The sequence below is a fragment of the Manacus candei genome, unplaced genomic scaffold, assembly GCF_025592945.1.
Source record: "Manacus candei isolate 608988 ecotype Guabito, Panama unplaced genomic scaffold, ASM2559294v1 h1tg000043l, whole genome shotgun sequence".
NCBI classification, from domain to species: Eukaryota; Metazoa; Chordata; class Aves; order Passeriformes; family Pipridae; genus Manacus; species Manacus candei.
This window is the reverse complement of record NW_026138091.1, coordinates 14,710,548-14,734,723: the sequence shown is the minus strand read 5'-3', so window position 1 is coordinate 14,734,723 and position 24,176 is coordinate 14,710,548. Positions and strand designations below refer to the sequence as shown.

The 24,176-nt window shown below is 34.9% G+C and overlaps 1 protein-coding gene across 19 annotated transcripts in view; it reads right to left on the bottom strand.

Moving 5' to 3' along the window:
• The window catches only part of FOXP2 (forkhead box P2), a 407,244-nt gene that overhangs the window by 97,077 nt on the left and 285,991 nt on the right, over positions 1-24,176 (bottom strand). For 17 of the 19 annotated variants that reach the window (XR_007905892.1, XM_051795471.1, XM_051795484.1 and 14 more), the window contains one exon: positions 18,173-18,262. Coding sequence is in view for 15 of the 19 variants with exons in the window: in XM_051795471.1 (XP_051651431.1) it covers positions 18,173-18,262 (90 nt within the window). In the remaining 4 variants the exon portion in view is untranslated. Of the gene's footprint in view, positions 1-4,917; positions 5,041-11,937; positions 13,691-18,172; positions 18,263-24,176 lie in introns of those variants that run through there. The other 2 variants (XM_051795482.1, XM_051795483.1) reach the window with 2 other exon arrangements.

Here is a 24,176-nt window from a genome sequence, read left to right as displayed (position 1 = left end):
TAATTCAAGTCAATAAAGCTATACTACACAAGGGTCCAAGAAATGTCCATTTCACATTTCCTAACACATTATTACAACTGATAGATTTTCCTCAAGGACCCCAGCTATGATATGCTACAAGAAGAGGGCAAGAGTAATCAAAAGAGTTACTAATGTCTCTTTTGCTAGGTGATTCTTAGCAGTATCAGAGAATCTGCTTAGTAGAATTTATAGGTTACATGAATGGATGGACTATTTTCAGTTGCAGAGGAGAGCAAAAGACCCCTAGGTGCCCTTGCCAGTCTAAGTTGGGTATCAGATTTATCCTGATTCCGACTCAGGGACTGATTTAATTCTTCATGTGTGAGCAAGACTAATTAAACGATAATACAGATGTTGAGGTAACTATCAGTATCTGTGCACCTCAACAAAGCAAACAATCATCCACTCCTGAAACCAGAACTCTCCATGAGAAAACCTACACGCCGTGGATGTAAACAGCAATGGTCCTGACTTAGGCAACTAAAACGATATAAATGGATGCAAACATACCCAAATCCAGTCCTACTTACTTACATGGTTAAAATCCGTATGGCCAAGGAAATTGTTGGTATTCCACATAAAAATGCTGCCTTAAATGTGTATTTACTAAAGATAATGAAGACTACTGAAGTAGTTGTTGATTGGGTTTTTTTAATAATACTTATTTAAAGGTAAAGAAATCCTTTTATTTGGTATCACTATATTTAACATCAAGTTCGCAGCTGCCTTTACAGAGAGGAACAGGGACACAAATATGCAGGTATTCTGCCTGTCCTATTTCAATAACTGAATTAACTTGTGCCATAATAGCAGAAGTTAGAGTGGCTATTTCGCTTGCTCACAGAAAGTTAGGAAACAAAATTAGAGTGCAAAGACATGTATATATATGGCTGCAATCCATCCACCTCTGGAACATCTTGTGGAAGAAAATCAAGGAATTGGAGCAGAAATAATCTCTTATTCCACTAATACTGCAAAAAAATTACTAGAAACTCATCTCTTAAAATCCCTTATTTATTTTCTGAAGCTTGCGGTCAGAAGAGCCATACAATTAACAAAATTATGTAAAAGTAACTACTAGTCCACAATAATTTTTAAAAAATTAAAACTTAAATAACTTCAAGTAAGTGTCAATTACACAGTGCAAGAAGCGTTAAAAAGAGATTAGTGTTACTGGAAGACACCTTTTTGTCTTTTTATTTGCTATATTTTGCTCAATTTTCAGGCTTTTTTTTTTCCTAACCTCAAAAGAAGTCCCTCAGAAGTCAGTGAGAAATGTAATAGAGTCAAGAGAGCTTGGACCACGTTCCTACTGTTTTAAAGCAGTGATTTATAAGGGTGATAGAATCGCAGAGTTCTCCAATACACACAATCTTCTTTGTGTAACAACGTCCGAGTTGCCTCTTTATTTCTGAGACAGAAAGCATAACTATGGTGAGTTCTAAGTGACATTGGAAGGTATCCATATTGCACAGCATGAATAACATTTCTGCATGCAAACATCTCCAATGACAACTAGTCAAGTGGAAGTAAAACTTTTCTAAATGCAAAGATAATTAACCCCACAATAACATCCTACTGAAATGATGCATATAATTCAAATTGATTACAAAAAGAGGTTGCCATTTTATCCGGTTGACAGTTGTACTTTAAAGTTATACAATCAGGCTAACCCTATAGAAAAGTTTTATCATCTTCAGCTTACATAATGAAATTCCTGCCAGTATTTTCTTTCTTAAATAGTTTGTATTCCATTAAGAGTGTGCTAATAACTGAATGAAAGATTTTATAGGTAGCTAACAGGCTGTGAAGCAAACAGTTACCACTTAAGCACGTCGTAAATCACTGCAATTTTAAATAATTTGCTAAAGGATGACTTTACTGAACATAAAGTCATTCCCCTTCTTGAAGAGTGCTTTAGAGAAAAATAACTCTAATGAAAGAGTTGTTTTCTTTAAATGTCCTGCTTACACCTTTTAGGTTGCTCTCATGAAGAGACCAGTTGAGCTTTGAGGATAGTGAATTGGAAGAAAACTGATGCCATTGGGTACTGCACTGAACTCAATAACTATAATTTTTTGCTTTCTTCCTGAAACATATCCAGAAAACAAAACAGGGTTTCCTTTTTTTTCTTGCAAATAAATAGGAAAGCCCATCTGAGCCACAGCCATAGGAAGCAGAAAAGCAGAAAGACCTTGTTCTAGTCTTGTTTTCCTGGTAGCCAGCTGTTGGCAGCTGGTGCCCTCAGCCTCTGCTTCCTGAGAATCAAGGATTTTCTCAACTGTTTGGCCCAGATTCCCAGTTAAAAGTATCCCACCCAGTGCATAAAGCTCAGTTTCAAATATCTGACATACCTCATTGGCAGCATATATAAAATTGTCCTGTATATATGTATATGTGTATGCAGACACATATAAAAACAAGTATCTAGTATTTTCTTTTAACAGAATATAAATTACTATGAATCAATACCATGTGCAAAAGACAAAAGGAAGAAAATACACTAACACTTAGACTCATAGTGCTTTGTGATTTTTATAACAGGTAACTTTTGTTAACTAGGTCTGTATTATAAGAAAATAAAAAGCTCCCATAATTTCTTAATTTTGGACATCCTTTGATACCAACTCCCTCTAATCCAAAAATAACATAAAGCTTAGGCAATCATTCAAAAATCTATGCATACTAGCAACATGAGGTAAATAATGTTTAAAAATATATATTTAACTCAGATACCCAGTTTATGATTGTTTAAATAGAGTAGGTCTTAGGAAGTAAAAAATCCTTTTTAAACACATTTTCTCTCCAATATATACTTCTTAGAGATTTAAAGTGAACAAGGCATAAAGTCTATAAAGGTTTTTAAATATAAAGTAAATGGCTGAAGATCAAAAGTTGTCCTACTAAAGGGTTACATGAAATAAAAAAATAACAACAAAGAAATATGAGTTCATTAGTTCTATGAATTAGATTTTAAAACTGCATCATAGATATATTTTTCTAAAGAAGACAAAGCAGATTATAATATGTTTATACAGTATATATAAAATAAATTGCTACACAAGAAAATGTCACATTTTAGAAATGTTTCACCATATGCTAGAAATTTCTTCTTTATAAGCTCATTATCCAGTAGTAGCTCTCAAGAATAAAGTTCATTTACATGTAAAATAAGAGTATGGTCTACTCTTTAAAGGCACAATGATAAACACACCAATTTCACAATTACATTAATATGAATATTTGCATAATCTGCCTTCTACACCTGTTCTTAATTTGAAGCAGCTGCAGAACAAATCACACCACATAATCTGAATATGCCACCGAGTCACATAAACACACCAATCCTTCTTATCAAGTTTTTGTTTTGTTCCATTTGCATGCTTGTTTTGAATTTACATGAACCCATAGAAAAAAGCTTTTTGGTTGGACAATTTATATTCATTAGAGATAAAATAAAGTGGTTAAACTGCCTTTTTTTTTGTTTGCCTTTTTTTTTTACTCTTTTACTGTTTCCTGTAACAATGAGCATTTAATTTCCATGACTAGATGAACAACACATAGACACTCAATATTTTACAGCTTATTGCACTAGATACACCTCCAGTGAAGTGTGTTAAAAACATCTGCAGTCACCATATAGTACAATGAAAGTGTGCCAACAAAATTCTTACACTCTAAGCAAAATAAGAAGGAATGGTCACCACTTCATTTTCTTTCAAAATCACTACTTTCCACTTTTTGGAAAACTCTGAACTTTGTGCCAGCAGCATGAGAGGAACAACATAACCACAGTTGACTGATAACTCAAAATGACAGTTCACACACTAATGACACATTCTTCCTACATGTATGCTGCTCCTTTTCTGATATACAAACAAGAAATAATTGCGTAACTTAATACATTGACTCTCTTCCTATACATTCTGGCTGTCATTAGGCCCCATTCTGTAATGTTAAACTCATTCAAACAGAAAGAAAGATGACGGAAAGGCAGCACATGTGGGAAATAACTGAACACATCACACATGCCTGATACAGAGATGATTGTGAAGGATAACACCAAATGCAAAATGCTAAATACTAATACTAATTCTAAATTCTTTTTCAGCGAATAATAAGCAGCACAGACACAGAACCCAATGCTCTTCTTTCCACAGCCTCCTCAGGAAAAATAACCTGTTACAGAGCCTGTGTTGCTAATGAGGGTGTTGTCTACAACCTCTAAACTGATGGTTTTGCTGAAAGGAGAGAAGACTCTTCTGTGTTTTAGAACAAATATTTAGGATGGATATGCTTTTGACCTGGGATCCATGATCAAATACTCTGCTACACATAAAATTCATATCACCAAAATAAAGTCCAGTTATAAATTGTTGGGCCATGTTTGAACAATCTCAGCCATTCTGACACTGAATCATCACTCAGTCACAGGAGCTTTGTAATATAGGATATCAGCTCCTCTGGTGGCTATCAAAAAGTGTAAAAGTTTTTATATTAAAGTAATAATAGAGATAACATTGTACTTTATATGATTCTTTCAGTGCAGAAAAGAGCATGGCATCTGCCTGAAGCTGTCATGTCAATATGAGTTGACACTGCTTTTCCAGGTTTGCCTTACAGCACAAACAAGTGGGCATCTTAACTATCAGCAAAATCAGGCACTGCAGCAGAGAAAAATGATAACCAGTCTGGACAAGATGTAGGACCATGCTAAGCTGTCATCAGAAATGAAAATGGGCAAAGAATTAGACAAATTATTTTGAGATTTTTTGATATTAAAATTGTGTATATTTAATTTAATAGTAATCAATTTCCTGTAACACAATAAAAAGGAAAAAAGATTTTGTAAAAGAGAGACATTCTACAATGTGAAGCAGAGGCCACGCTGCATACCTCCTGGGAATCATTTACTTTGATACAGATGTCTGGTACTTCCTAGTAGGTGACTTAGCAGGATTCTGGACTGGGAAATTTCTTCCTATTCCTTTCTTCCACCAAATATTTAGCCTCTCCAGGCTAAAAAGAAATAAAACAAATTTCATAATTTAACATTATTTTATAGGTTGACTGGATGAGATACTGCATCAGTCTTTGCTGAGCATGGTTTTAGGCACACTAAGAAACATCCCCGTAGTTGAGTCAAATGACTCAGAAACTCTCTGTGCTGATGTAGCAGAAGAAATTGCACTGTTTGCTATAGTCCTACCCAACCAGATAGACATGTCAACTAATATTTATACCTCTAGACACCACATAACACAATCACACATACACTTACAAAACAAAATAAGAAAGAACAAAGTTAAACAGTTCCTGCACATTAAACCAAGGTTTGTACATCCAAAATACCCAGTTTAGGAAGAAAAGCACCTCCTGATGTTAAACATTAATAGAAACCAGGATTCTGTTAAAGAACAAATAAAAAATAAAAGTCAAAAATATCATCAAATTTATTTTAAAATAAATCTACCAGTATAATAACATGTAGAATCTGGATAACATGCCCAACATATTGCAAATCTTTTAATATTAGATTAAAAACCCTGACAAGTGCATCAAATGACACAACATGATACCTACATCAATTTGTTCATAGTTCGTTTCAAATGCAAAGCTGTACTGTCATTTTAAAACTCAGAAAATTCTTGAAAGAAATCTCTGTGGAGTTTGATATGCACACTTTTCCATGAGGGTTATAAAAGCAGCTATTCTTCCTGATGAGGTCTTCAGTTCCCTTCATATTTTTTCCCAATGATAAACACTCTTATCAAAGGAAGAGTGGGATGGATGACTACACTAGGGAGAGTTGATCAGCAAAAAAACTGGCACAATCTTTTATCTAAAATTAGCCTCAATGTAAGAGATGTAAATCATAAATTGCCCCCTAGGAGTAAGATCATACCCCAATCTTTCATATATGTCTAATGGTTAAGGTGAGCCATTTTATCATAACCATACCAAGTACTGTTTCCTCTCCTAGATCTCTGAGAGATGGAAACATAGACATTGGTCTTAGGAAAAGGTAAACCCAAAATATTTTTTATTTTCTAATACCTCCTAGTACAATTTCTTTGCTGCTTTTGTCAGAGTTGGAAGAAATTCAGGGGGGATAAAATTGTTCTCAGTGAGATCAAACATATAGAAGATTTACTTTTACATTGAACAATTATTTTTTAAATGTATATCTGATATTTTAATCAGCAAATCAGTATAGCCAGAAACATACCAAATACATGAAATACAACAAAAATGCCTCAACTGTATATTGAAATAAATATTCTCTCAAGCTAGGTCTGTGTTCTGCCACTAAGTTACTCCTTGTCATGTTCTTTTAGTACAAACTTAACTTTCTACGGCATTGAAATTCAGCTTATTTCAGAACAGAAGACAGTCAATAACAGACTTGTATTTTGTCTATTTTCATAACAGCATTTTATATAAGGTTGTATGTGGACTATACCCCACAATAAAATTAAAATTAGCAATTATACCTAACTTTAATACAGTGTTTCATGGTTGCTTTCACTAACTTAATAGTAGGTGATAGACTGATACATCAAAAGAACAGAACCAACTTTAAGAATTGTGTTGTGGTTTTTTTTAAATGCTCCCTTCACTTCTACAGAGGGCAGTCTTTTTCTCCTTTTTTATTGACTGTAGGTTATTTGAATAGGAACTGAAGACATAAAATTTGGAAGATCCTTTTCCCTTACAACTGGAAAGACACAGCAATCCTGTATCTAGGATCAAGAATCTAAAGATCTAGGCTTCACTGCCTGTATGGTCAAAGTAGTAACATAGCTACAAACTAATGGAAGAGCCATATAGCTGCTTCCAATGGTATTACCTTTCCCTTTTTGAAGAGCCCTTTTTTATCACTCTCATATCATGACACGTTGAGCATCCGATTGACTCTGTGGTGTTAGAAAGTGGTTAGGTAGCTTGAAATTGTTTAAGGGATTAACTATTTTCTTGAGCGCGATCAAACTAATCCAATCTTTTCAACACAATGCAGAGTAATCATAGCTAGCAAAATGCACACTGCATCATCCTGATGTCAGTATTGTATCACAAAGCAAATTGTTCCTTAAGAGGTTGGACTGGGAAAGGTTAGATACTTTGAGGGATTTTAGTCTTCAAAGTACACTAAAAGTAGTTGTGAGAAGTCCAATGGACTATGATTTGTAACATGAAGTTTGCTGGTGGAACCAGACTGTTCTTGGAGGGAAGTCAAGTCACTTGGGTGGCCAAAAGCAAGTCATCAGGAATTAAAATATGTTGGCTTCTGGATAGTGCTTGAAAAGATGGAAGAATGGCACACAGAACGAAACCAAATAATAATTTAGCCTACTGGGCTGCCTTTACAGTGGTCAATACTCAGTGCCCAGAGAGAACAACCACAGTGACAGACAAACATAGAGATGGGTTCCAGAGCTTGGATATATATTGCTTGAAAACCTACATCAACCTTTCAGTTTAATTTCATGTCTTACTCCATGAACTGCAAGAGAACAACTACATCCTGTGAACCCTCAGTACTTGTAGCTGTAGTTAAAAGGCAACTCTGCAGGAATAAAACACAAAAAATGAACTACAAGAGATGGAGGGATAAAAAAAGAGCAGAGATACCTTAGGATCTGTATGGATCATATCTCCTTCTCCTTTACTCAGTATTATTCAAAACTCGAGCCAATGGATTCTGGTATTCCCTGAAAAGTGTAAATAATGTATACCTATACCTTGTGTTCACACAGTTGGGCATGAAATACACTCAGAGATGTACGAGTATAAACTAGTTGCCTGCTGTTCAGTCCCACTTCAATAGGTACGTCAATGATGCATGTCTCCATGGGCCTCTGCAGTTCTTTTGCCTCCTTGCACTCTGCTAGTGGTGCCCGAATGCACTGTATGCTCTCTGGGTATCTGACTCACATTAAAATTGTGTACAGTTAATAATACAAGAAGACCCAAATCTCTAACCTAAAGCTTTTCATAACTACTAAGAAGAATAAAATAAAAGTTTCATCCTTTTCACCTTTTTTGTGGTACCGTTCTAAAGGCTCCGTGGTTTTGGTGTAATCACCAACAGAAAAACAAGGACAATATAAAATGATCTGCCAGTTAAAACGAAGGCTTTCAAAACCCTTTTAGAATTTCTGTTGACAGTTTTACAGACAAAAAATAGTGACTTAAGCAGCAAGGATTCTTCCCTGAAATATGATTCTGTTTATGAGTTCATCCTAAAATCTTTGACATTCACAGAGGTTTAACTGAGAACCAATTTCTGTGCCAATCATGCATCAACATCTCTGACACACTTAGATCGCACCTTTACAACAAGGGGTCAAATTCTGCTATCAGTAAAATTAATTAGAGTTTTCCTTTAAAAAAGCTGAATGATTCCACACATAATAAAAGCATTATCAAATCATTTTGTGAGTTGTCATTACACTGGAACTTATTTTAAAGATGATGTCATTACTGTATTCAAACCTTTCCAAAAAGTACTTCCTATAACTACTCTCTTACTATACTCACAGTAAAAAAAAAAAAAAATCCAAAAAATCAAATGAAATTTGATAAATATCTTCTATTGACAGTCCAAGTCCTATAATCAATTGGTATATTTCAGTTTATCTTGACACTGTTACCAAAATCTCAGAGGATTAAGAAATTAGTCTTAACATCTGCCTGTTAAACAGTATTATTTCTGGACGTACTTTAGGATACTATTAGTTACAAATATTAAGGCTGATACAATAGCGCTTATATTTGTTAACTACAAATATTCTAAAGAATCATACACAAAGTCATAATTATTTGTTTCTAGAGGTATTAGCTGTAGAATTACAGTAAAACTGTACCACACCAGTCCAATTACAATGATTGAATACTCACTCAAAGAACTCTACGCAAGTATTCTCCACCCAGAAAAAAACCGCAAACCAGAACAAAACAAAACATTTTCCTAGACTAAACTACTTTGCAAAATGCTAAACTACCATGACTTTTCTTAATGTGGAAAAGAGCTCTCTCTCTTAATCTTGACTCTGAGACTTATTGGGTCATATTATATGCCAGGCTCTAAAATGGTTGCAATAATAATGATCTCATAAGTGGGCTGTTAGACTAATTAATTTTATTTTCAGGCAGTGTGAGACAACCACCGCAACACTATAAACACTCTAAAACATCATGAAAGTAGGTATTTTTCAAAGAAACAATATTTTGAAAGTTGGTGGGGTTTTTTTAAAATAAATTCTGACTCTTGTTTCATTTGCCATGAAAAGCAAATTAGTTTTAGAATGAAAGTCTTCCTATTAAAAATGCCCATATTTATTAAGTCAGTGGTATTTCTTACAAGTCTTACTGATAATTATGAAGTCAATACATTTTTGTATCTAACAGCCTGAAAAAATTCAGACTATATAAAATGATGTGAAAGATACATCTACTTAGATTAGGCTCACAGAAATCACTATCTTTTGTTGTAATCTAACAAGTGAGGATTAAAATAAAGAAAATGATCATACACTGAAAGTGAATTTAAATAGATGAAATATTGTGAACTTAGTACGGTACCTGTATTTTACTATATTCCAGTTACTATCTAGTCTTCAGTGTTTTCAATTCATGAAACAGGCAACAGAGACAATAAAATTAACTTTTGAAAAAAATAATAAACTATCACGTTCTTTAAGGTATTTAATGCAAATTTTATAATTTTAAGAAGGCATTAAAATCCCTTTAAAATAATCTGTTGATATGGTGCACCATGCTTATTGAGAGATCAGCACACTATTCTGTTCCCTAGAATTTTGCTAATGGTTTCAATGATTCCTTACCTTTTTTAAGAAAACAGCAACAACAAAAAATCCCATAACACTACAGAACTAGAAGATACTTTCTGAGTTGTTTTTTTTTCTTAATTACTCTAATTCACATCATGTAAATCCCTTTCTAAGCTGGTCAGGCTGTATCCTTAAGTAGGCAGTGTGTATGGGAGGTGGTTATTGGTGCCAGCACTTCTACCAGAACAGTATTCCAGAAACTCTCTTCTCTGCATAGTGACAAATTTTCTTTTTCATAGTTCATTCATGTTTACCTTAGCTACATGAGGCTTTTCACGGTATCCTACCCTACTCTTAAAACAGAAACATACATTGTTTTGCCTATGACTTCACACCACATATTCTATTAGGAAATATTTTACTTTAATTTTGTAATTTGATTTGGTAATTTGATTTTTCACAAGCATCCATCCCATAGCTATCTGTGCACTATAGTACAGCTGCATCAATTTAGAAATCACTTTTACAAGCACAGAGTTGATTTTGATATTTTTTTTCTGATGTTGGGTTACTACACTCATTCTCCTAGATATTGTGGAGGCTGTCTTTCCTATAAGTCTGAGAGTATATTTATTGAATAAATGGATTTACTGTGAACACTTAGGGGAAAATCTCATTCTTCATTTATACTTCAGGTTCTTGGTAAGATCCTTGAAGCATATTGATGTTGCTGACACACTGTACAGTTCCCTTTGTACATATATTATTATCCAATTGCTTTTCAAAGCTTCACATAATCAAGTAGTAAAGCACTGAAGTAGTGTTTAGTAAATTTTTTACCATTAATTCTCTTTCATAACACCTTCATCTGTTTATCTGAAGAAAATCATATTAGAAGCATAAGAAGGCATAAAAAGACTTAGAATATCAAAGTGGCAATTGCTGGACAACCCCCTTTCACAACAAGATGGGCTGTTATGCTTTTCCACTGCGCTATGTGACTGCTTTTTCAGTAGCACACATAGTAACGATTTTCTTCTATAGCATTACTGTGAACTGTATGATTATTTGGATTATTTTAACAGTTTTTAATACAATTTTGCATGTATACAGCCCAAGTGAAGGCAAACTAAAATTAACATCTCTGTTGATCTTGGCATACATTCAGATTCCTGATTAGCCTGCTTCTCATACTCCCAGTAAAGTCAGCCTGCTCGGTAGAGTAACTGGACAACTATGACACAAACTACAAAATGTCTAACAATTAGAAAATGTCAAGTAAAGAATTCAATTCACAAATCAAAAATTAATCCGGAAAGTATGGGAAGTAATCTGCTCAAGGAATGCCTTGAATAGCCGTGGAGAGAGACTGAATTTTCATGTGCAAAGTTGCATATGCTACTATTGGCTGAAGAACCTTCATTATACAGTCACAGAGCTTTGGTTTTGTCAGGAAATTTCCTTGACTTTTATAATTGCCTGATGAAACGAAAAACCTTCTGGCTGTAAAAAAACAAAGAGACTTTCCTTAATAATAAATTAACTAGAAACAATTTTTAAACATCTACACCCATCTAGAGCATTCACAGAATATTTTGTTCGGTTGCTTTTCCTGCTTTGGTAAATGCTAAATCAACGTACACTAATGCGTTTTTCAAATTCAAGAGTATCAGGAGACCCTTGTGTGAGTGGTGAGATCCTAAACTGGCACAATTAGGGCACTGCCTGGGAGCAGACCCTTTAATAGAGCCGCACACTGAGTGGTGAACCATTCACACATTCCCTCTCAGCTCTTCACAAGCTTTTCTGGGCAATGAGCCAGCTGGTAAGAGAATCAGGCTGATCCGACCTGTTGCAAGAGACTGGAGAAGTGGCTCAAGGAAACCTGCACTTCCCAGCATCGTACTGCAACTACTCACACAGCCCAAAGAAGAGCAATCGCAACCATGTGTGCTGGTTGCACCACGAGGGCTAGTGGGGACAGAGCTTTCAAGCTGCTCAAGCAAGGCAAACAAACTTCTCAGTAGCACTTGGAGACTCCTATAGTTCATTACATAAAATCCAGACCACTTATCCCATGCACAGCACTATTTCCTGGTGTCAGACAGGTTGCACATTCTACCTCGAGGGAAAGATGAGTCTGCTGGTTTGCCATGTAAAAGCTGCCATGAAAAGACCAAGGTATTCTCTCCGAAGGTTTGCCTTTCTAAATCTGAGTGAAGAAATGTGTGTTCTCCCCTTCCTCCCCATCCTCTAGAAGTACTAGAATCAACAAGAGAGAAAGGGGGAAAGGAATGATGTGTTAGTGATGTAGGTGACAACTCCTGGACAGTCACAGTAATAGAGTGACACATCAGACTCTGCACAGACATATGTTTAATATTAAAATGCCTCCTGAAATCCCTGATCACATAATAATACTGATTAGTATTCTGCATATTCAATACCTGTAAACAGCACTTGCATAATATCACTATGTGATAACTTCTTCTGTAATATTTTATATACCTGAAAATTACAATAAAAGATAACACCTTAAGGTGACTGATATAAATTTTAAATTAAAAAGGAAACTGTATTAACTAGTGCCACTTCCTTAATAGATGTACTTTTTTAATATTGAAAATTTTCAAGAGTAAAATGTATCTTATAGTAAATCCATTAGTGAAAGATTTTACAGTGAATGGGATGTGATGCAAAATATGGGTTTTCACAAGTAAAAGAGGCTATCAAAGACAGGACATAAGTCTTGGGAGCAGACTATCTATATAAATAAGATTTCCCAGTAAGTTTGTAATACTGACACTTCCACTGTAAATGAAAGAAAAAACTTCCAAGTTTTTTTTCTTTATTACTATATTTATCCCTCTACCTTAGTGGAACTCCTGTTTTCTACACTATGTAAGCTTGAATATGGTTATTTCTCCTTTCCCTTCCCCCTACACCTTACCTAAAAATAACTCCTTGCCTTCTCTCCATCTCTTGGCGTTACCCGTGTCTTTAAAGTGGGTATCACTGATGCACATTTCTGCACCTTAGAGGATAACTGCATATTCTTCCTAAGAGACTTACGAGGGAAAATGGGACTCATGATTTTCAGGCAGCTATCTTCCAAATTTAATTTACCCCAAGCCTCAATGTTTGCTTCTATGTAGGCCACACATTTCCTCCAGAATTATACTCAAGAGGGAGAAAGACTGTTTATCACTCCATATTAAGCATCTGCATCTTTCTAAATCAGTGCTTTCTACCATGTACAAAATCCTCCTACTTCTTATGCTTAGCAGCATCCGTTAGATAAACAGAAATATGTAACACACAGTTTTGGAAAGACAGTTTTAGAACAGTTAGATTTATTTCTATTTTTGTTGAATGTAATGCAAAGAAAGCTCTTTAAGTTACATCCATAACAATTCTTTTGCTGTTTTTAAAATGGGAATTTTTTTACTGACATTACACATGCATGGTTGAAGTCCCTGTACATTAAATCAGAGGATATAATTTAAAAGCAGTGGGTTTTGCTTCTTTTTTTCCACATTCTCTAATTCTTATCTCTCATCAGCTCCTTACATGTTTAAAAAAGTAACTAAAAATTACAATATAAATTATATGTTTGGTTATTTACTATGTGCAATGAATTTTAAATTCAGACCCATATCAATAACCAAAGGGAGATGACCAAACTAGAAGAGAGTAAAGCAAGGAGAGTAGGTTAAAAGAGACTATGAATATCTTTTAATCCTAAATTTTCCATGCTAAATTTTTGCCTTTTCAATATCTTTAAAAGTAATAGATCCTTCCGATACTATGCAGTAATGCAATAAACATTAAGTAATTAAACTTAAGTGTATACTTACTTTTCCCAAATTTTACCAAATGATTACACTTCAGTGAAGCGCTCATGCTAAATAAACAAAGCTTACCATAACAACTCAACACTCCATACAGCATGATATTTATACAACAGGCTTGGTACACACTGAGCTTAACCCTTTGATTCCAGGAGTCATGATTTCATGACATGCCATCCTCTTACAGAATGCATTAGTATGATGTTGAAACAAATCTCCTAGCCTGAAGGAAAAAAAAACCCTAACCAATTCATGGGACAGAAGATAATTACCTATTTATTCTAATTGAAGTCTGACTGTATGAAAATAAGCTACTGCTCTAGAGACATTACAAGGAATAAAAATAACTAGCCTTTTCATAGCTCTTAGAGCAAACATGTAAAATCACAACTAGGTGTCCAAATCACTATGCTATGCAGACAACAACAGTATGTGTATCATGGACAGATTAGTCTAAGCATCAAGATTGCCTACCTGGAAGGGAAATACTTGCAATGCTGCACACAAACACCCTTCCATGGCAGAAAATTGACAGTGTTTGCCTTTGGGTTATGCTTGTGTTCAGCGAGGTTCTTGAAGTACCACAAGTTTCACTCAGGACTGTAAATGTAACATGAAAATAAAGCTTCCAGTTTTAAAATTCAAGCTAAATGACACCGGGTTCTTCAGTGACCACAAGGACAGTGACTTTCTGCTCTAGGAGAATGATCTACAGGTTCTAAGAGCCAAAGTGACATTTTACCAGTTATGCCTAATATGGAAATTTGGTGATAAGGAGAGAAATCCTTGAAAGTAATCAGTTCACTTCACCATGGATTAACACTATCACAGATTCTCCAGGAAAGAAACATATTCTGAAACAAAAACCAGTACTTCAAAAATCTTAACCTTACTACTGCAATGTTTTGCTGGATGCACAGTAAAGAAGTAAATGCTATTAACTCATCATATGCAGGTTAACATTATCCTCAACTCTCATCACAAACCCTCTGCAGCTATTTTGCAATATGTCATTAATCAATGTATGTACTGATCAGATCCATTCAATTGGTGCATCAGTGTAATGAATGGCATATATAAACATGCTTCAAATACATTTATTCGGATATCTATATATGAAAGTAAAATCACTACCAAAATTGGTACTCAAGCTTGTCAAAAGGGATGTTTTTCTTCTTCTATTTTACATAAGACATGCTAATGGTTACACCATCTGCAGTGTGAAACCCAGACAAATGCAAATCAAAGTAATAGTAGATCAAGACAAATGTCTATTTAAAACTGTAGTTTTTGCAGGTATTCTGTTAACTCACAACCTAAATATAAACCTCCTGTCCCTGAATATATAGGATAACTACTAGACAAGGGTAACTTCTGCATCAGAAACTAAAACATTTTCCAGTACAACATTCCACTTTTAAAATAGATCACATAGTTAGCAGTAAATTTATAAAGGTTTTCCATGAGAATACAAAAGACACTTAAATTATTCTAGCAAAATATCAGCAGTTCCCCTAAAACCATACCCTCTGTAAAGCACAGTAGAACATGACAACTTACCCAACAACCTTTTTTTGCAAAGTTGAGGACACAAATTTGAAGGTTTCTTCAATCAGCTTTCAACTTGCTGATTAGCTAGTAGGTGCTGTAAGTCACTAAAATACTTGACGCATTATGGAATAACAGAGACAACATACATAAAAGCACCATATGCTACTTCCCCCCCCCAGAAAAAGACGGCCACTAAAATAAGTACTGTGTTTTTTTCCCTCTTTGGCATGTGGAACAAAAGAGTGGTTTACATCAAAATACAGGGCACAAGAGATGCAACGGCAAGGCTTACCTAATACCCGAATTTGCCAGCAGATGTGTGAGTTAGTTTTAAAAGTTCTATTACATTTTTACTAGATTTATAAATCTGTTCTAACATATCTCCAGTTGCCAGATTAGTTAATTGCTCTGAAATAGAGGAAATTAGATACACACTAATTTTAAAGTATTATAAAATACTGGGAGATGTCTGTTTTCTTAAGCACAAACACAAGTATTTTTGTCTTATAAACCTCTATTTTTGTCTTATAAACCTTATACACATTTAGCAATTCCTACTGCTAGAAGATTTTGGCTAAAGCTGCCATTAAATTTGGCATAGTAAATCAATAATACTGTACAACTTTATGACCCATATTACAGTATTTGGTCAAACAGGAAACATGCTCAAAACATGAATTTCCACTACATAATGAACAGTAAAAGACAGAAATACAAGTGCTCCAAGGACGCATTTTCAAAACAACCTTTTCACTAAATAACAAAATTAAAATAGAGTTTGTGCTCATACCTGAATTTACATGGTATTTGATACATAAACCAAAGTCTGGGAGCAAATTCCATTTTCCCTCTCCTTTAAAAATGAACCAAATAAAGTGTTCAAGGCCAATAAGAGGCGATGTGTACACGCTGATAATAGAAGAATAATTTGGAAACATGAGCAGTAATCTAGGTTTTAGAGAGCATGTAACAATTCTGAAAATAAAATTATTTGCTTAATTTTCTTCTTCCTGCCTCACAAGTGTGACTCATGAGATGCTGACTCCTCCTGGGAAACTGATGCAGCCAACTCTACAACATACCAACCCATGGCATTTAAAGGCATCAAGTCAAGGTTAGTGCTTTGGGAGCATGAAAGCATAAGACTCTCTTTCCTCATCTTATCATCCTCTGGGTCCTGTGTATGGCTGCCTTTGTTTCCAAACATGGTTTTCTATCCTTTCATCAACGCTTACCACAAACAGTGCACCCTCAGACTTCTTTAGCCTTGAAAACAAGGTTTAAGAATGGATGGAGAATGTGAACAGAGAAGTCTGTAGCTCCTGAACTGCTTTGGTTTACAAGGTGTAGGATTCAAGTAAGATCACTGGGAAATATATACTGGGAAAATATCACTATTTTTGCCTGTTTCATATACTTTCCTTAGTGTTTTATGTAATCTAGTTTAGAACAGGACATAGGGCAAGATGGATCTTGTACACTTCTGGGACAGTCAGTGTTGTCTTTCAGTACAAGGAGGTGGCAGAATAAAGTACTTTCACAGTATTTATTAAATCAATCATTTCCTCTATTCAACCAATTCAAGATCACCAATTCTGCTTCTAAAAACTTTAAAAAACTATGTGGTTCATAAGCTTCTGATTTTATGGCTACTCTTCTTGTATGCCTTTAGTGTAGAAGATATTTGATATAAAGCAAAGTCAATGCTGAAGAATGGAAAGCCGAGAAGGTCCCAGGACTCAGTCTCTGGACTGGACTAAAACTACAGCATAGCAGGATGAAAACATGAGATGTTTTCCTTTTTTTCCACTTTCTTTAGTCATATTCCTAAGTTCTTGTTTGGTTCTGAGCAAATAAATACAGCTTTAGGAGTATATTTGAAGAAAGCCGATCAGGAATGTGGAACTGTTTGTTGTGCCCAATATTGCTTCACCAAGTTTTACAAAGAAAAGGAGACAATATGAATAACATACAAAAACTGCACAAGTGAACGAATTTCACATCTCCCTGGTGGAGAAAAAGATAAATTCTAGTGCCTGGGGTCCTCCATTATGCACAACTAAAACTAAAAATGAGATAAAAAAATCCTACTTCATCAGAAAACAGGGGAAGACCCAAGAGAATAAAGGCACACCCAGAAAAATAGATGTGAGGAAGAGAATGATAGGGTGCTTTTATTAATTTTCCGAACAAAATAGAACTGTCTGTAACAGAATATAATTCAGCAGTTAAACACTCATATTTGGTCTACATGAAAGAGAGAACAAGTTTTGCCAGCAAAATGCAATTTCATATGGAACTCTGAATAAGGAAAAAACGAGTTAATACCACGAAAAAGACTCACTCACATAAAATTTTCCCAGACTAAAACTCTTTTTATATTTTTACTAATAATGCATTTAAAATAACTATTCAGTAACAGACCTTCTATTCTATTGTGAACACAATCTGAAGCCCAACAACATCTTAGTGTGAAACTTAATGACATATATTTTTTTCTAAAATGGCAGAAGCAGCTCCTTCATAATTTCATGTAGTTGTGTTGAGTTTCTGAGCACTTCTCTGTTTGCTACCTAGATATAGTACCAAGGAATGATTTAGGGTTTTCTTTCCCCCAGATAATGTTTTACTCTTATTCTTAACACATTTTTACAATTTAATCTCTGTATGTATAAAAATCCCATACCAACTTCATTATGTGCCTATAAAGAATTAACGTATACCAAAGCAACTGAACTGAGTCGTAGACCTTTTAAGCATCTATAGTCACAAAAGGCCTTTGTAACCTATAGTGGATTTTTTCTGTGAAGTCAGCAGCAAGAAGACTGTAACCTCCAGTATGTGAATAAGCACATGCATGCTATTAAGAGTACAGGAATTGGCACACATCCCTTACGTGTGAGCAAGCACTCTTCCCTGAGATTAAGGCCCCAAAAGCAAAGATTCTTTACTAACCTGCAGCGGTCTCTGTTTCTCACTGCCCTTAGGAGACTTCAGTCCACTTGTCTGTTGCTGTAAAAGCAGCTGCCTTGCTGCCTGGAGTGCCTAAAAGTAAAAAAAAAAAAAAAAAAGCAAATAAATTCAACCAGTTCCTAGAAAGAAATGAGTTACTCATTGCTAATGTTAGGTAAAAGTCCAATTGAACAAACATAATCTCCTCCTATTTGATTTGTATTTGCTAGATTTCAGACTTCAGGGTTTTTTTTACTTAAAACATTAAAAAAATATTCTGAAAGTACATATATAGGACTTCACTAGAATTTATGGATGTACATGAAATCCTGCAGGAAATAAAGTTAATTTGTTTGAAGTGCTTGAAGAGGAAAAATCATAAACTGCATCAATAGCCTCATTTCCACAAGGAACTTGTCTTTGAGTGTTCAACTAAAATGCCCACTCCCTTGCAAATTATCATTCAATTTGCATTTTCATATTACAATTTGAAGTAAAAGCAAGTAGACTTCAAGTGTTACCAGAAGCTGTAATTAAATTTGACAAATCAACATCAGATTATCTTGAAAGTGAATTAATAAGGATATTCATTGAAGATTAAAAACACTTTTTGTACTTACAATTCAAGGAGAAACCTCTCATTTGATAAAAAAAAGAGTGCAGTTTTAATGCCAAATAAAAATGAGTGGTTTTAATTTGCATTCTTAGGAAAATCAGAGAACAAAGAAATTAGTACTCAACCAACCAGATCAGGCTCAGGGATGACAGTATCCCAATCAAAATAGATGATGTTTTCATTTATTTTACGTTTTCAATCCAACTCAGCAAAATACAGTTAAACATATGAAATGTAAACAAACATTCCACTTACACAAAGAATGCTGATCTATATTATTTTTCCCCTATAAAATTATTTTTAAAATGTCAAGGGTTATAAGGTAGTATTTATTTATAAATAAAAACTATTCAAAACATTTCCACTGAAACTACCTGGAGAACTCATTTTTTCCCCCTTAAAAAAATCAGCTCAGTAAATAGCAGTTACAGCTTTACAATACATCATACTATTATATGTTTTTAAAACCCACTGTAGATGGAATGTACTGCAATAAATGCCATTTGATCAATGTTCCCTAAAATAATAAAGATTATCAACTGATAAAGAAAGGTACTATTTTGATTAGACTCAAATGAGCTGGTTTTTAAGATAGTTTCTAGTATCCATGACAACAGTTGCTTTGACAAGATGTGCATATGGCATTACACTGCCAGCTGGTGTGAACAATGTTTGAACTACTGCATTGAGATGCTGAGCAAACAGAAAAAGTTGCCACGTCTTAACCCTCAGGGAAGGCAGTCATCCCCTGATCAATTATGAAAAGACAGAGAGAGGGCTGCTACAGTCTGGCTCCAAGCAAGTTTTCTGAGAAGGCAGGCAGACATAGAAAACCAAAGTAAACAAAGTGAATGCACTAGCACCATCTCCTAACAACATTGATTCATCTCCCCATAGAAGGCCCTGATACAAAGTTTGCAGAACAGACTTTTAACATTTGAAGACATTCCCACAACTATCCCTGTATTGTTTCATCAAATTCTCAAGTAATTACAGGTCAGCTTTACAAAGACTATACATTTCTCTGAACCTAAGCAATGAGACAGACAGAACTATCTTCTCTCCGCCAAAAATAAACAAAAGTTAGCATATTTTAAAGTGCACTTGAAATATTTTGTTATCAAGGAACCACCAGATGCCCTCTTTCTTATGTGAATAGCATGATCTCTTCTGTACTCCAAGCTCTTGAGCAGATCCTAAAGGCCAGTCCTCCTTTGCCTGAGATCAGACATAAATATAGTGTTCATTTCAGGGACACCAGGATTCGGTCCCAATGGTTTAAGCACAAAACACAGATTAAAGGCAAGAACAGAAGATCTGTGACAAATTTATAATCTTTCTCAATCATTAGAGCTCTCTGAAAGGAAAACCTGAATGCAAGCAAGAGAACTACTGCATTTCCGAATTCATGGGAGACTGTGGAGGAAAACCAACCTCACTGCTTGGTGTAATACTGCCACAAGAAGCAGAGAAGAGATCTGAAAATGGAAAAAAACCATCAAGATAATAATTATTTATTTGTAGCAGCCACAGAAAATTCATTGCATGGCCTTTATCTGGAAAAGAAATTGTAATGATATAATGCTGGTGTACACTTGCAAATAAGTGGAACACTCGGCAAGTTGTTTCAGTGTCCTAATCTTTAGCAGCAAAGTCCTCTCAAGTCAATACAATAAAACAAGTAAGCAAGTGTCTGGTAAAGCTGTACATTTTTAGTACTTGAAAATTAGAGAATTATAGTCTGCTGTATCTTAGACTTAAGCTAGACATTATGATTTCAAATTGTGGGTAGCATACTCCTGTGGAATCAGACTAAGAAAGCATGACTTCCTACAGCTAACTACAAAAAGAGTCACACTTCATGAAAAAGCAAGGCAGCACAACAGGATATGCTTGCATAAAAGGCTCTAATACTTAAACTATTTTGATTCATATGTGCTGGTTGGGATATCTCTAAAGGAGTAAAGGCTTATCTTTTAATACAGAATGTCTTATAAATGATGACTACCTGAATACTTCAGTGATCTTATTGTGGCAGTTTAGATTATTGTAAACACAGGAGATAGAAGAAGAACAGAAAACAATTTCAAGAGATCAGAGATGATTTAAAACTCATAAGGAGAAATCACTGTCAGCCTTTGTTCTTAGAGAAGTCATCATATGGTACTTTTTTCTCCCATTGTGCTGCTTAACTTTACATTTTACTACTCAGTAAACAACCTCCCAGAAACACACTGTTAATTTCAAAGCATTATTACTGACATTATTCATAACTGAAGATTATGAGATTATAAAACATTAGTTCTACCAATTCATTTGCTGCTATTAAATCTTTGCCAATAAATCGACAACTTGAAAGTATCTTTCAAAATTCATAAACATCTAAACTTCAAGTAAACACACATCCTGTGTATCATTTATAAAATTCTATGAACTAATTTGATAATAACTCGTGGTTTAAAAACAATATAATTAAGACAAACTAACAAATGCTTATAGATCTGGCAGATCAAAATTATGTTGAGTCCTACCTCAAGTTAAGAGAAGAAGGAACAGATTGTAAGGCACTCAAAATCATATCTAGTTTCCAATAACATTTGTTTCACATTTAGCAGGCACTTTTCCTTAATTAAGTTATCTAAATTAGCAAAACTATACAAAAAAAAGTCAATGTAGACAAAAGCAATAAAAGGAACTGAGGATTAGAAATTATTTTAATAACTCAAATGAAAATCATTATAATGCTCTAAGTAATAGCTATATAAGCAGGAAATTTGGGCATATGGTTTCCAGAACTCACTGTGTCTTCTAGTAAAATATTTATTGGAAACACTACTTCTTAATATCTACTGTGCAGCTTTGGCATAGCTAAAACATAAGCAGAACAAAAATAAAATTAATTGCACATAACTTACCCTATTAAAGTTGATAAATTGCTGTAGATTTTGCAGTTTGTTGGCAATAATACTATGAGATATAACTTGCTTTAATTTTTTATTCCAAACACTTTTATTTAATGTAAGCATGACTTCAAATTATTTTTAAGGTTTTATCATTTTAATAAAGTGAAAGCTGTCACTAAAAGATGGTAAACATTACTTTGGTTTTTAAAAAGTAAATATATGTGTATTTTTAGGAAACAGATGTCACTCATATCTTTCCTTTAAAATCAGGAATGTTTAACCTATCAGCCTGTTGCATTTGAGACGTTAAAATGAAAAATGACATCTACGCCCATTAATATCGTCAATGTATAAACAGCACAGCGTGACACATTCTTGAGAGCTGAAGGCTACAAAATCTCTCTGAAACATAAATAACAAAGCACTCAGAAGGATATTTGATGTTGATATTCATCTCTGAGAAAAACACTGCTGCCTAGGCTTCTTATGAAAATAGATGCAGCCCAAATGGATCTCCTGTAATTGGTTTCAGATAGTGAGGTCAAAAGAAATATGATACGAGAAACTATTATGTGGAACAGGCGAAACAAGAATGTTTATACAGGCACTCCCTATTTATACTGACAAGAGGTGTATACTTTGTAGATAACCAGAACCAAAAATTTGCCAGAAGACAACCAGATTCTTTTCTTTTTCTAACTCCAAATCCCTACTTTATTTTTTCAAATGACTGCATACTCTGACATTCCTGCAGAACGTCAAGTAAGTTTCTGAACATAAAATAAGTTTCCAAATGGCTGAATATGTCAAAGGAGAGTCATCTCACTGGTAGCACCATGCAACTGAAACGTATCAAGATGATAAGCTGGATTTAAGGCCAAAGACTGTTCTGCACTGGTTGAATAACAAGTTAACCAAATGATTACATAGTTCCATTTATTATAAAAGCCATTTCAGGAGAACCTCTGCCCCTTTATAACCTGTTGGGGGTCCTTTCTCAGGCTGACTCCCAACAAGAAGCCCAGAATTATGCATAGTTGTATGAAATCCTCCAAAGATGGTGACAGAAAGACAAGACTATTCAACACTCCTTAATAGCATTTAAATGATACTGCTAAACCTTTGTGTCTCACTGACTATATTTGTCCAGAAAGTTCTCTAATGAATGTCACAGTTAGTCAGCATGGCAGCTTATAATCTTTCCAAATGAAGTAGCAAAGCATTTAGCACTACTCAAAGAATCTCGAATTTAAGGTGATCCAACTCCTTTCCAGCAGCAATCTCTCCAGGTGACTCAACAGGGTAAGCAAACTCCCATTTTCCTCAGTGAACAACACTCTTTTTTTTTAAGCCATGCAAAGAAAATTTAGGACAGATGTGCCATACTGGAAAGGCCATGAAGTCAAGGAAATCCTGTATGTAACTGAAATCCAAGCCACATAACCTGCCTGATTTCTCCTAGGAGTGGTAGACTGAAAAATTGTTAGAGTGTTTTCCTACAGAAGTAGAAACAAAGGACTAGGTAGCTAAGGCTGTGGGCACCCATCTCAAGATATATAATTTCTAAGAAAACTAGATGGTCACAAAGAAGGATTTCACTCAATTAACTCATCACCCAAAGTAAAAAGATTTGTCTGTTCTCTGCATCTAGATTAGCAGCTGCCGACAGCCACGATTTTCTATGTGCACAATCTCAGCAGCTAAGATGCGGGGCGCCCCGCAGCCTTGCCTAGTAGCAGAACACAAACTTGGGAGAGACTAAAATGTTTGAAACTATATTATGCTCAAAAAGAAGAGGCAGTATTCCTGGACAGTTCATTACCATCTCAAGTACTTCTACCATCAGGTTGCTAGATAGGTGGCCACTAAGTGTAGTACTGAGCCCAACTCTACAGGGCAGGATTAAGTGAACATTGAGTATGTTTGAAAACATTTATTACATTGACACTACAGGAATTTGTGCAAATGATTACCTGGCTCCTGGATCCCTAGGCTGCTGAACTTTTTCAAGGCTGGGAAAATTCTGTGTTTGTCCAGGATAGCAACTTTGTCCCCAGGGAATTTCAAGATAAAAAAGCGTAACGCTTTGAGGGTTAGGTGGAAAGTGTGGAAAGCTGTTCTGGATCCAAGTTTAACTTACATTCGTCAAGTGCTTCATCTCAGAAACATAAGAATGTCTCTGGATCTGGCCCTTGTTTCCTTGGACTAAAAGTACATGGTTGGTTTTTTGGTTGGTTGGTTGTTTTGGGGTGGGGGTGATGGTATGAGTGTGTTTTGTTTTCTTAGGCTGATACTGCCAGTTTCAGCACACTGAGGCTCTGATTTTGATTCAGATTTGCAGTCTTCCCTGCAACACAAACAACACTAGAAGAAGTGATCCTCAATCTACCTGAGCTTCTGTTCTGCCCTGATGTTATCCAGGATTAATTTGCAACTGAAGAGAAAAAGTAACAGTAATAAACTGACGAATGCAACATGAAGTCTCATA